Below are 14,781 nucleotides of genomic sequence, written 5' to 3'. Positions count from 1 at the left end.
TAATATGTGATCATGATGAACAACTAATTAGCAGCCTGTATAAAAAACTGGAGGTCTTTGGACTTATACTTTAGAAGTTAAATCAATTTGATTTTGTTTACTACTTTGTTTACTGTGTTTTTCCCAAAATAAACAAAAATAAATGAGGTAAACAAATTAAACAAGAAATACAACGAATATGGAGCATCCTATGTTTCTTATATTTGAGTCAATGAAATAAATAGGTGTTTACACAAAATCTATAAATTTAAAATCTCACTGGCATACCTTAAAATGGTCGTAAACTCACAACAAATAAACATCTTGGTCTTGTCGTTACCATGGCAACGAGCATTTGCGCAAAAGATTACGTTAATATGTGATCATGATGAACAACTAATTAGCAGCCTGTATAAAAAAAATGGAGGTCTTTGGACTTATACTTTAGAAGTTAAATCAATTTGATTTTGTTTACTACTTTGTTTACTGTGTTTTTCCCAAAGTAAACAAAAATAAATGAGGTAAACAAATTAAACAAGAAATATAACGAATATGGAGCATCCTATGTTTCTTATATTTGAGTCAATGAAATAAATAGGTGTTTACACAAAATCTATAAATTTAAAATCTCACTGGCATACCTTAAAATGGTCGTAAACTCATAACAAATAAACAATTTGGTCTTGTCGTTACCATGGCAACGACCATTTGGGCAAAAGATTACGTTAATATGTGATCATGATGACCAACTAATTAGTAGCCAGTATAACAAATACGGAGGTCTTATGACTTATAGTTTAGAAGTTATATCAATTTTATTTTGTTTACTACTTTGTTTACTATGAAAACTAGTTGTAAACAATCAAAATTAGGCTAACACAAAACAGTTGAATGCATTGGGAAATGGCTACATAATTGCCATAATTCAAAAAACATTCAAAAGGTCATAACTTCGCAACCAGGTAACCTATTGACCCCATTCAAAGGGATCTTTAATCAGAATCAATCACTCTTTCCAGAAAGGCAAGTTTGAAACAACATAACATAATTCCCAAAATTCATGTGCAGTCCCTACTAATAATAGAGACCGAAATCGGCAACTGCACATCTCCTTTGCGCATGTCACGAAACCCTGCACAAAATTTTTTTTGCCTCAACCCCTTTTCGCGCTAGGGGAAAACACTTGCATTGCAAAGGATTGTGGGTAAATGTGAGTGCCCAAGCGTCCTATGTGAAGAAGAAAAGACAAGCTACCATCGACGAAAGTTCCGATCAAAATCGGTCATTTTTTTCGTGTTTCCGTAGAATCTTCAAAACGGTAAGTTTTGTTTCTTGAAATTAAAATATTTATAGTTCACCTACACAAAAATAATTGTTAAATTTGATAATTTTAAGGTTCAATCTGTCCATCAAACTTTTTCATTTGAATGTGCACGCAATCGGATTCGAAATAAAGCAGTCCGAACGTAGCGAAGCGGTCCGTGTAACTCACTGCCGTCAAAATTGCGTGCAGCACGGTAGGCTTTCGGCTCACGCACGCTGTGTGTGTAACAATTTTAGCGGACATTTCGTGGAGCTTTAAAATGTTTATAATTTAAAGGTAAGGGAAATATCTTCTATATATTTAACATTTCATAAGAGGGGACCAATGTTTAGTATTAAATTATATGTTTATTTGTTTATTTATATTTGTTTATTATTGAGAAAATATTATAAAAAATTGATTTTTTTTTTTGATTTTTTTTTTTTTTTTTTTAAATAATCATTACGATTTGTTTTGGTTTTGCATAGACCTTTTCTCTCCTACAAGCAATTCGTTTTTTTAAAAAAGGTTTTACAAACAAGTCTATTGTGTAGGCCAATTTGATTAAAGCTTAATTTTGATGTGCATTACAAATGATAAATTTGTTACAAAGTATTTATTTATTGTAACTTCAAATATTAAAGAAAACAGTGCAACTTAGACATTGCTAATTCTTTTCCTTTTTTATTATCTTTCAGAATGCCTGTTTCTGTTGATGTATGGCAACTAAGAGTAGGTCTCTTCAAAATGCCTCCATCCAAGTCGTCAAGGAAAGCTGGCCAGTTACATGAGTGGCAGAGTGATGTGTCTGGTCCATCAGTTGGTGTGATGATTTGCCTCCTTTTTATCGGAATGGTGGCAGTTGATTTCGTTCAACATCCATATGCACCAGACATGGGTGGAAACGTGAATGAACCGAATGAAACTTCAATCATTCCCTTTATGCAGCTGAATCTTCTTTTGGCTGGTGATGTTGAAGAAAACCCTGGGCCATCTCCGCTTCTAAGTGAAGCTGACTTAACCATTCTAAGAACAGGGGAGGAGCTGAATGAGAAGCCATCGACTCTGCTTAACAAGCACGTCCACCAGTTATACCAACTCAAGAAACAAGACAAGAGCATCACATGGAGAGATGTCGTCCTTTGGTTGGCACAACTAATGGAGAAGCCTGTGACTGATCTTCCAAGTGAAGCTGCCGTTCAACTCCAGTGGAACCGGCTGAAAACAGAACGGCTAAGCTTCCTAAAGAATAAAAGCACACATCCTGAGAGACTTACGATGTGGCAGGAGACTCCCTATACAGTGGCTGTCACAAAGGGACCAACAGGGCCAGGGGCAAGTTCTTCATCATCAAGCACATCAGAACTTGCAACCTTGAAAGATGTCAGCGAAAGCTTGGCAAAGGAGGTCCATGAGCTAACTGAAGAAAACGAACGACTGAGGCAGAGACCATCCCCTCGCAAAATGAAGGTTATTACCAAAAAAGAGAAGAGGCAAACATCTCTGATTAAGGAACAGCGTGACACCCTAAATAAAGTCTCCACAAAACTAGACAAAGAAAAACGAAAAGTTTCCTCACTTAAGAAAACAAAGCGCTCGTTAAGTTTAGAGAAAGAACGTCTCAAGAACAAATTTGTAAAACTAGATGAGTCCATTGAGGGAAGCATTGCAGACACGGAGACCACCATTGACACTTTGGAGGAAGAGCTTAACTTGGCCAAAGAAGAAATACTGCAATTAAAAGAGTCGAATGCACATCTGAAGAGTCTGCTGGAGGATAAAGAATCTGGTGTTGCAAAACAGTTGAAACTGAATGATAAGGGCCACCTGTCCTATAGTCCGCAAGCTCGTCTTTGCGTCTACAAACTTTTGTCTCTCCACATTAGTTTTGAGAATGTGGGTAAGGCAATTGAAACAGTTTTAAACCTGGTAGGCAAGACCGCTGATCAGCTACCATCCGACCGAACAGTCTCGCACATGAATGACGAAAGATTGCTCATCTCCCAACATCAAATGCAAGAACTAACTGAAAAACAGAACTTGACTCTAGGGACGGATGAAACGCCAAAAGAAGGCGATATTTATATGACATACACAGTGTCTGATGAGGAGAGTTCATTTGTTCTTGGACTTAGGGAAATTGTATCAAAGAGTGCAGACGACACTCTTGATACTTTTAAAGTTATTCTTGATGATATAACAAATGTATGTAGCGAGGCAATACCAGACAATGAAACGGCACACACAGGTCATAAAATACTCTGTCAAATTAAAAACACAATGAGCGACAGAGCTGCAACTGAAGCAAAATTTAACAGTATTCTTGAAACCTACAGACAGTCATGCCTTCCACTGTACATCAAAGGATGGAACAACTTCTCGAAATCTGCAAAAACAAAATTATCTCAAATGAACAATTTTTTTTGTGGTTTGCATTTATTAGTTTCTATGGCTGAGACAATTAGCAAATCTTTCAAAATTTTTGAAAGTATCCATTTGGGTTCAGACAGAGTTGGTGCCGTTTTATTGTCTGGTGTTAAAATCTTTGGGTCCGATAGCGGTACGTCCGTTTAGTGAGGAATGTGTGTAAAGCTTTGGCAAAAGGTGCAGACGAAAAAAGTGGATGCCACAGGGCATGGAAAACCTACATGGTAAACAAAGGCATTAACCAGCGATACTTACAGAATTTCAGGGGAAACCGCTTTAATGTTATTTTTCTTTTAGGAGGATGTGTGTTTCATATCCATGATCATATTTTCGATTTTTTTCATAATGTTCATGGCCAAGGTAATGCTCTATTAAAGGTAGTGCATGCTGACATACAGGTTCCTCTGTTTTTGGCTGGATGCAAAGTTTTGGGAATTTTGAATAAATTAATAACTGCACCACTTTGGCGAATAACTGAGGACTGTGGTCACATTTTAGAAATGTGTGATCATTACACTAAGTTACATTCATTTCTTGATTCTTGTATTTCATCGGATGAAAAATTAGCAGAGTTTGTGAGGTGTGAAACAACATGTTTTCAAGAAACACTAATAACATAAGATGAGATATTTGATTCACTTTCAAAACCTTGGATTCATGACGACATAGTTATTTCCATGATGCATCATACACTTGTTGTATTAAAACAGCTTATAAGTCGTGTTACAGTAGAGTATCTGCCAGGGGGGAAATTATACAAGCTAAAAGAAGATGAAACCTTTCAAGGGGAAACAATATCTACACCTAAACACAACAAACTGCCAGAGCGAGTGTTTGGATACCTAGTTTTTTTACTCAAAAAAAGACCTAATTCTAGTTCTATAGCTAATAAAGCACAGGTGATGTTTGTTTTCAACAAGACTGCTGATTATATTTCTTCCCTCTCCTCAGAAAATTTGGAGAAGATTGTAAATGAAGCTATGAGTTCCAGCAAGGACCTGCGAGAAAAAATGAAAAACAGAGATCAACAAAGACACAAAGAGCTTGTAAAAAAACAAATAGAAAAACAAAAGCAAAGGGAAGTTTCAGAGCAAAATAAAGTCAAGAGAAAAGAGGATTTAACATGTTTAATTGTTGATGCTGGTTTATGGCAGAGCCAAGCTAAAGTCTTTGAAAAGATGAATGAATGCACCACTAACAGAAAAAAACATGAGGCGTGTAAAAAGCAAATTCAGTTTAGACGAGAAGTACTCAATCAGTTTGTTGAGGGAGACAAAAAGTTTGACTTTACTGAACAAGGTAAACCGAAACCATGGGAGATTGTTAGGGACCATTTGTTTAAGTTTATAGACGCTGCATTATCTGTTGGTGCAGGACAGTCAATTCAAAAAGTTACCCAAGATCAAGACAGCATTTCTATTCCACTTCTTATTGGTAAGACTGTTAACCACTCATTTGCATCAGAAGGTATGGACAAGGTTTCGTATTTAGGAAGGGTCATTAGTCAAGTACCTGGCTTTCCCGACTGGTACAATATTACTTATGAGAATGATGATGCGGTGTATTCATACAGATTGGTTGATGATTACAGAGAAGGAAACTTAGAAATAGTCCCAGAAGCTTTATCTACATAGGGTAACATGGATGTTGGTTTATATTGTTCTGCTACTTCATCACTTCACTACCTGAAAAAATCAAGTCTGTACTGAAATGCAATTAAAAGTTACAAACATTTCAATTTGTTTACTGATATGATTACCTAACGAATGAGTTGGTGATATAAGGTAAACAAATTAAAACTTTAATAGTTAATTAACTTGACTTAATTTTCACAAGGAGTTTTCAAAAAATTGTACTTGCAGATGTGTACTGTTGTTATACAAGTTTGTTTGATTTTAACTTACCATATTTGATGGTCAGAGGCATTTCCGCTTTAAACATAAAAAACTTTGTTTCCATGGCAACTGTTTTTACCCTCATTGTTGTTAATTAATTGTGAAGTTGGTTTGTATTGTTCTGCTACTTCATCACTTCACTACCTGAAAAAATCAAGTCTGTACTGAAATGCAATTAAAAGTTACAAAAATTTCAATTTGTTTACTGATATGTTTACCTAACGAATGAGTTGATGATAATAGGTAAACAAATTAAAACTTGAATAATTAATGATCTTGATCAAATTTTTGAAACAGGTTTTGAAATTGTTGTACTATTTGGTGTGTAGGAATTGATCTGCCAGTTTGTTTATCTTAATTTATCATATTTTATGGTATAAGGGCATTAACTGATTATTAACTGTTATCTTTGTTTCCATGGCAACAGAATTTAATCCAATTAGTGCCGGTTATTTATCAAACTCTGCCATGGAAAAGTTATGTGTTATAACTACTGGATGTAAAAAAATTAGACAGTAATAAACTTCCTATGCAAAGTTATGGCCAAAGCAATTTGTTTACTACTTTGTTTACTTTCTTTATAAAGCATAAACAATGTGTTTTGTCTTCAGGTTTTACAATAAATACAATTGAAATAATGTAACGGACACAATCAATATTGCTCACACTAAATAGACTTTATCTCTGGAACCCCTTGACCAATTTTAACCATTTAAGTGTCAAACAACATAGAATTGTCTATTTGTTTGCAATGCATCAAACAAAGACTGAAGCAAGCAGTTTGAAATTTTCCATTTCTGTCCCTAATATTACAATCATCACTCCCTTCAGTCCATGTGCAACGGAACTCCAGAAACATCTCGCTGGTGTCCCACGCTTGACATGCTGTTATCATGATACTCCATGTCGATCACCAACGAAAATGAACGTTCAGTGCATGCATCATGTTCATACCATGCGCTACGCGGCAGAATCCACTCGCTCTGAACGGCAAGTTGACATCTCTTTGCTATATTGTTATCATAAATTGTACAAAATATTACATTTCCCTGATTAATCACTCAATAAAAGACATTTAGCAATGATATTCTTGTGTACAAGATGCTCGTAATAGCTGTTCTGATAAGCAAACAGCTCCGTGCAGGCTAACACAAGTGTATATGCACGTACACGTGTTGTGTACAATGTATATGCACGTACACGTGTTGTGTGCATGCACAATGATGACGTGTGTATCTATATTTAGCGCGCTGCGTTTAAGACGAGGTTCGGATAATACGAGGAAAATGGGCCAGTCCGGCGGACCTCGTTATAACGGGAGTCGACTGTACTGTACTATTTTGAACAACACTATGTTTACTTTGTTTTGTCTTCCAGATTCTTCTTTTGATGGAAATAACGACACGACGGATGAAGTCCAGGGACCATCACAACCGCCAGCACCTGCTTCCCAGAAAGCCAAAAAGAAAAGTCCCTATGGTACAATTTTTTTTCATGTTTTCATTCGCAATTTCAGATTCCTCTTTCAATTTTCTCATTAAAAGACAGTCCCTGCAAATGACTCGATTTTATCCGTTTGTAGTAAACTCAAATATCCAAAGCAATTATTGAATGTTCTGATATTATTGAAATCTAGTCATAGTAATAATAATACTCATAAATAATGGCTTCTTATGTGATGTGGCACAATATCACAATATGTTGCCAAAGAAAACACAACAGTGTTCTTGAAAGCCAGTAATATTATTCATTTTTGTTTATTTCCTGTACAGGAAAAGGAAAAAAAAATCGTAGTGCGAGTGGTGCGCTCGAAAATGCCATGTCGTCCCTACATGAGCTGTATGACAGAATGGAAACAAGAGATGAGAAGAATCTTCAGAAGATAGAGGAAAGAGAGGAGCAAAGACGAAGAGAAGATATTGATGTACAGGAGAAGCGAGATCGATGGGAACATGAACAGGAGGAAAGACGAATCAAGGAGCATCGGGAATTTATGATGCAGATGATACAGATGATGCGTCAACCTGTGTACCCACCAAATTACCAATCTCCTGATAACTGGAGTGGCCCATCGTTCACTACCCTGTAAAATATCTTGATCCAGTAGCAAAACTTGCAATCCATAACAATTACTCAAACTAAATAAATAACCCAAAAATCATTTCACACGATGTGGATTAAACAACGTTGTGTTCTTAGGACCAAGGACCCCCTGCTTATTTTGCTCGTGTGAAAAGGGCTTAAGTTTGTTTAAAAATTAGACCTACAATGTATTCCTAATTGAAATTAGGGCCTTTTTAATTGACAAGTTAGGTCATGTAGCATTTTTTTTTTTTTTTTTAACAGAGGATGAGCAGTACCAACTATTGCGCAGCATTGTCACTGCAAAAGGGAGAGGGAGAAGGCCAACATTGCCTAAAATTTGTGCATCCAACAAAGTTCTACTTCAGCTTTTCCACCTGAAGGAACATGGGGGGACAAAAGGAGCATCAATCCCTTGGAAGGAAGTGATATAGCTGACTTCAAAGCTATTCCACAGTCCAGCAAATCAGCGCTTCAGCTTCAGAAATATAATAACAAAGATCAATAATGAGTTTCTGAAGTTAAATTTCAACAACGACGAAGAGGCAGTCAAAAAGCGAAGTGCATTTTACTCAACAGTCTTTGATTTCAAATTTGTTGGCAGACACCTCAACCAAATGGGCATTGGTTTTTCTCTTTTGGCAGACACAATAGTGCTGTCACTGCATCTACAAAAACAAGATAAATCAAATAGATCACACTTCTCAAATGGTGCAGTTGTGGAACTTAACTTACTAAGATGTAGCCAGCAAAGTAACCAACAAGTTGTTGAATGGCTTCGAGTGTTTGGGGTTTGTAGTGACACCAAAGAAGTGAATGCTGGTCTCAAAAAGTTGACGCTGAAGTACAGGAAACTAAGCAAAAATTGCAGTAGAGCAAAAGGTTCAGAGGTCCTGCAGCAATTTATGGATGCCGAATTGTCCATAACCGGGGGGCCACAAAGTCAGCAAAACATGAACAATCCTGGACCTTCACGAATCAAGTCGGACATCATCGACCAACAATCTCAAACGTCTGCCAAACTCAAAGTGATTCAGACTAAAAACATCACCAACCCCAGATCTCACTTGCATTCTTTACATGCAAAACTTGCTCGATGTGGCCAGGATAAACAAAAGTTGCAAGATGAAGTTGAACGAGCCATCAAAGAGAAATTGGAGATAAAAATTAAAGTTAAAGCTGTTGTGGAGAAGCTGTCACTCACTCAGAAGGAGCTGGCGTGTGCTGAAAAGCTACTGCAAACTACCAAAAAAAAAGAACAAAAGAATGAATACCTTCCCACCTCCAAAGACCCGGCTAAGATGGATAGACTTCTCCAAGAAGAGAACAGCCGCTTGAGAGCAGCCATCAGGTCAAGCATGGAAGATGCCGGCATGAGGATGGGGAGGTCTTACAGAGCCCTGGTGGAGACCTCGGAGAGCGAGGAGGAAGCTTTCCTCGACCAGGCTGTTGCAGAGGCAAGAGGCAGTTCACCCTTCACCCTGGCTGCCGAATGTGGTGGGGACAGCTTTGAGGCCGAAGACAGCTTCGAGACAGGAGGTGATGAGGGAGAGTATTCGGTGGATGTGCCACCTGCTGATTCCTGCAGCTCGCAGATGGAAGGGGAAGAGGGAGAAGACTCCATCGAGCCACCAACTTCTTCCAAGAAGAAACAGAAGAAGAGGAAGCAAACACCAGCCCCGGTTGACTCAGACGACGACCCTGATCCCCCCCTCCGCCTACCAGAGGGACTATGCGCCGGACGATCAGGGTTGGACCCGCCATCTGGAGAATATCCAAGTCCACAGTTTCAAGGGGAGAAAACCAAGACACGCTCGCTACTGCAAGTACTGTCGTCAAAAAAACAACGTGCCGAAGACGACAAGACGAGGCTGCCCAGTGTGTGGAGTGAACCTGTGCCCAGGGCAGTGCTTCATCAAATATCACCAGGCTAGCGAAGACACCGCCACTGCTACTACTACCGAGTAGAAGTCTCCTTCAATCAAAGTCTCCTTCATGGGAGGTAGGGTTAATCAAGAAAGATTGAGATAGTTTAATTTACTGGCTTTGTCGTTAAATTTAAACTATTGTTCATGTGTGTTTTATTTAGGTATAAAAACAAAGCTTGAAATCTCTTGTACTTAAGCCCCTTTCCCAACTTCTGCACAACCCCCCCCCCCAACTGCACGCCCCCTGTTTCTTTACCAGACAAACACCTTCACACCCTACAGCCACATTTGCAACCCAAAAAAGTAAAAAGTTCATTGCGATAGTTAAGTTGGTACTGTTTTTATTTTTTTTTTTATTTTAACTTTTCCATCATTAATTTCCCCAATAGATGCCCTTTTTTGCAGTTGCGATTCTTTGTTTCACCAAAAATATAGATTTTTTTCACATTATGCAAATTAGTTTTAAAACATGCAAATTAGTTGAAACTGTCAATAAAACCCTTTTTTTGTTAACTTTCAAAGTGATAGGACAACAGAAACATGTCTGTTGCTAGGGTTTCTGAGGGTCATTGACCCCAATGTAATGTATGTGGACTGTCTTCGTCGTATTGCCCTTCTACAAATATTCAAAGCTCTATATCTCAAAAAGTATTTAACTTTAATAATGACTTCATTTTAAAAGCAATTTCTTTCTTCAACTTGGCACCAAAATCAACAACGTAGCCCTTTCAATATGCCTCACGACGGTGTTGTTTATTCATACTCGGAAATCAGACTGATATTGATAACTTCACGCCACCCCGAAAAGCACGCCCGCATCAACCACTGGTCAGGTGCTTACGTCACATGACTAGGCACATTACTAGATACACAGTCCTTCCGGCAGTGGGCAGTGCTTCAACTGGCACTACACAAACAACGGAAATACAATACAAAACAAAAGAGAGGACAAATAATAAAACACTCAAGTCAAGCAATGTCTTGAATGTGTAAACTGGTAAACATGACTTACCCAACTAGTCACTGGTCAGACGAAAATTCAGTCAGAAACTACATATATTGCTTGGTGGTCACTGGATCACCGTTTCGGAAATTCCCCTTCGCGGACATCTCGAAAAAAAATGAAGCAACTGATTCGTCTGAAACATCCCGTTCCAGGGCGGGCACGACGAAGGGTGGTCGCCGCTTCTGTTCTGTGTGACTGTGAATCTTCTTCCAAGTTCCAGTCCGCAGGGCTAGACTCCAGTTACCGGTTCGTCACCCCTCACTCAACTATCTTTATCGTGAAGAGAGGCAGCCAATTAAGAAGTTATGGCTTTTGGTGTTTTTCGCATTTTGATGCTGAAATTCGTCGTACATGGTCGTACAAACCATAGAGTAAGGACAGAGACCCTTACTCTATGTACAAACCAACCCTGCACAGGTAATCGACAAATCACGTCAGTTCGTAACGAACGCAAACTGCAGAATGCCACATGTGCGCGTGCCTAACATTGTATTTAGTCGGGTGCCTCTAAATATTATGGTTATTTGCATTAGAGTTACTCTCAAGTCGTCTGGATACCAACCTATGAGTGAATTGTTGATGAGGCTACCGTATGAGGGCGCTAGATATGTTTAGTGGTGTTGGTCATCACGATCGATCTTCTCAAAAAATTCACTTCCATCACAATCCATTTCCATTTCACAAGTAAAATAAATATAGTCATACAATTACAATCAAACCAAGTAACCATACAAAACTATATGAATTGTAATCCCCGAATACCCTCAAGTCTGGATCGATTGCACCTCTCAGTGTAATCCTCTTGGTCTAAAGGCTCCTATCTGATTTGAAGTCTTTCAAACCATTGATGAGTAACAGCACCTTTGGAATGATGAAACCTCTTCTTCACCTTTGACCCTGTCTTGGGTCCCTAAACATCATGAAAACGGACGATACACATCATGAAAATGGATGATAAACATCATTGGAAAAATGCACTGTGTACACTTTTACAAATTTTACAAATTAAAAACAAATTATTAGGATGTCTTACATTTTGTTTCCTTCATGTACAATAAGTGGAGAAAACATTACTATAAAAAACACTGGTCAACAATAAATTATTCATTTTTGCAAAAGTGATAGGGGGGGGGGGATTATGTAAATTGCATTTATACAATATTTTGACCTACACTGAAATATGTCACTAAGTTCTGGTATCAATTATTACAGAGTTTAAACAGTCACTTTGCTGCCAATTGGTTTCAGCAGGTATTACATCCACTGTACTGGGCAAGAGGTTTCCCTCATCAACCTAAGCTTGCAGTCTCCATATTTTGCACTTTCCATAGAAATAAGGTTTGTTATTAACTTAGTTAAACAAATTAATTGAACATCAGTATACACTGTTCAAGAGGCCAATCAGCAGCTTGTTAAGCCCTTTAAATTTTGGGCTGCTACAATTTCTTCAAATTATACAAACTTATTAAGTGGTAGTTTTTTTTTCAGTTTGAAATTATGGAAAAATATGACAAGAATGCCATAAATTGTCTGTTTTTTGTTGTTAACCTTGAATGCTGCTAATTGCCCTTTCGTCAAATTCATGACTCATCAGTTGAACTTGCATATATATTTGTTAATTATTTCCAGTAAACTATGGAATATGTTGCTACTGGATCCACAATCATATCGGACTGTTGGAAAGCCTATCATTGCCTCAGTCAGGAAATTTTAAATACCTCACAGTAAACCACTCCTTAAATTTCGTTGATCCCACCAGGCCTGTATGCTTCGTTTTTGAAAGGGCAAGGGGACCAAGGCATTTTCTCCTAGGTAAAGGGCACCCTATAAGGGATTGTAAATTTCTACTGTGGCATTTCACGGGCACCAAGGCAATGACCAGGGGCAACGGAGGCAATTGCCTTCGTTGCCTCCGTGAAGTATCAGGCCTGTCCCACCACTGGTGCTCCTACTCAAAATATTGAGTGCAATTGATGGCAGATCAAAAGGAGTCTGCCGAGCACCCATACTACCAGCTCTACCGACGCCTTCGGTTTCAGGCTGGCCAGATACATGAGGCACCGCCAAAATGCCTCAATCAACCACTTCGACCAAATCCCCATAGACATCCTGCTGTTGTACAAACCATCTAATTTTCTTCCTCCATGTACAAACCACCCAAACGTTTTTGACATGATCCCTCCCACGACAACTCAATTATCAAAAATGTCATAGACTGATCTGCATTTTGCCGCAAAGTTTGTCTTGGTGCTATCAAGGAAAAGTGCTATACTGAGGGATCAGGTATGACCATTGAGATAGACAAGTCAAAATTTGGCAAATGGAAGTATAACCAAGGTCTATAAGTGGGTGTTAAGCTTGACATTTGCTGTAAGACAACAGACATTTTACTGATTAATGTGCCTAAGCAAGATTCAATGACACTTATTCCTTCAACTAAGAATAAATTGCCGCTGGATCCACAATCGTATCCTTTTCGAAGGCATATAATTGCCTCAGTCAAAAATAACCAAGTCTTCTTCAATTGTATGATGAATGGGAGCGTCTAAGCCCTCTTGAAATCTTGATTTGGCTCTCATTGGACTTTTTGAAATATTTCAGATCATGTTTAGATAAAATCAGGTTGAAAGGCACCCAAAGTTCTAAGAGTTTGCACTTGTAATTTGAGTTTGTGTGAAACCTAATGAAAAAGTTATTCAAATCAAGTGTCTTGCAAGCCAATGTTTTATGAACAAGGAATTCAAACCCAATTTCATCTGTTCCCAAAAATTATTTCATTTTTTGAGTGATAATTGGTTTTTGCACCTGTACCTTCTAAAATCTTAAATGATGCAAGTTAATGGACATTGATGTCCTTATCTTTAATGACACGCTCATGCAGCTACATTTAGCCAAACTAGCTTGTCATTTATAGATACTTCACTAGTCTAGCATCCAGCAAGCAATTTATTTATGTATTCTGGCGATGGCATTCTCATTCAGCCACACCTGGCCAAACTAGCATACCACATCGCAGAAGGGAACACGGTGGTGCCCACAATTCTGGGCATGTTCGAGTTGATGGCTTGCTATTTCAGGATGATGTTGTGTCTATAAACTACACATCCTTATGACTAGAGTGGCTGAAATAAGCATGGCAGTCTCAATCAGCTTCATCTAGCTGAACTTTGAACTACCACTACAATACAGCATTATTGGTGCAGTGGGTCTTTAGTTGAATTTGGTATCTCACTTCTGGTAAACTCAATTGGCTACATCTTTAAACTACACATCCTTATGACAAGAGTGGCTGAAATAAGCATGGCAGTCTCAATCAGCTACATCTAGCTGAATTAGAACTACCACTACAGTACAGCATTATTGGTGCAGGTATAATGGGTCTTAATTGGAATTCGGTATCTCACTTCTGGTAAACTCAATTGACTGCATCTAGCCAAAATAGATTACCAGGGATGTGTCCCTTTTGCATTGTCAACAATTTTATTTTGAACTTTCAATTTTATCTCTAATTTGGATTGCTTGCTGGATCGGTTAAATCTATGAAGCCAAGTTACAAGCATTCTGTAATTACAGATACGTTTGAAGACAAATGTGTGTCTTGCACATGTACATGTATCTGTCTACATGTATGAGTTGGGTATGAGCCAAATTAGAATTCCCACTATATTCTCAATGACAGGTACAGTGCCTACACTAAAGTGGGGTTTGGTGTCCATCAAATAGTTATGGCACACTCAGTTGGCTACATCTAGCCTTCATAGCACACCACTCACATACAATGTACAAAGACAGACTGCAGGCATTGTATTTGGCCCTTAGAGTACAAGGGATGTGCCAAATGCCAATGGTGTTGGCTTACACAGACTTTTCAGGTTATTTATTTTGAAGAAAAAAATATCATATTTTCCCAAGGGCAAAACAAATCTGATATCATATTCAAGTAGAATGAATACCATGCTTGCATAGAAATGTATGTAGATATTTGAGGACACGTTAACTTAACTTACATAAAGACCTGAAAGATTTTCATAAGAACAATGAAAGCTAAACCAAGATTTACAAATTTTTAAATAAATTCAGGCAAATTCAGTTGACTACATCAGGTCAACATAACATACCTTCTGCCCTATATTATTCCAGAGCTACCAATATCTTAGAATC

General features: G+C 38.1%; 1 protein-coding gene and 1 pseudogene across 1 annotated transcript; both read left to right on the top strand.

Moving 5' to 3' along the window:
- The first annotated feature begins 1,752 nt into the window (after nt 1–1,752).
- On the top strand, nt 1,753–5,343 carry LOC117294016 (annotated as a pseudogene).
- A 1,563-nt stretch (nt 5,344–6,906) lies between these two features.
- LOC117293239 lies at nt 6,907–7,734 on the top strand. Its single transcript, XM_033775464.1, has 2 exons — nt 6,907–7,083; nt 7,377–7,734. The coding sequence occupies exons 1-2, from the start codon at nt 6,957–6,959 to the stop codon at nt 7,691–7,693; spliced, it is 444 nt and encodes a 147-aa protein (XP_033631355.1). The 5' UTR covers nt 6,907–6,956; the 3' UTR covers nt 7,694–7,734.
- The last annotated feature ends 7,047 nt before the right edge of the window (nt 7,735–14,781 follow it).

This window comes from Asterias rubens, chromosome 8 (assembly GCF_902459465.1).
Source record: "Asterias rubens chromosome 8, eAstRub1.3, whole genome shotgun sequence".
NCBI classification, from domain to species: domain Eukaryota; kingdom Metazoa; phylum Echinodermata; class Asteroidea; order Forcipulatida; family Asteriidae; genus Asterias; species Asterias rubens.
Note: the sequence above shows the minus strand (reverse complement) of the source record. Positions and strands in the feature narration are given on the sequence as shown.

What these genes read in the sequence shown, in the direction of transcription:
- LOC117293239 (XM_033775464.1), top strand. Translation starts at nt 6,957, where the DNA reads ATGTTTACTTTGTTTTGTCTTCCAGATTCTTCTTTTGATGGAAATAAC. An exon ending in CAAAAAGAAAAGTCCCTATG is followed by an intron (nt 7,084 to 7,376) that starts GTACAATTTTTT and finishes TTTCCTGTACAG; the next exon opens with GAAAAGGAAAAAAAAATCGT.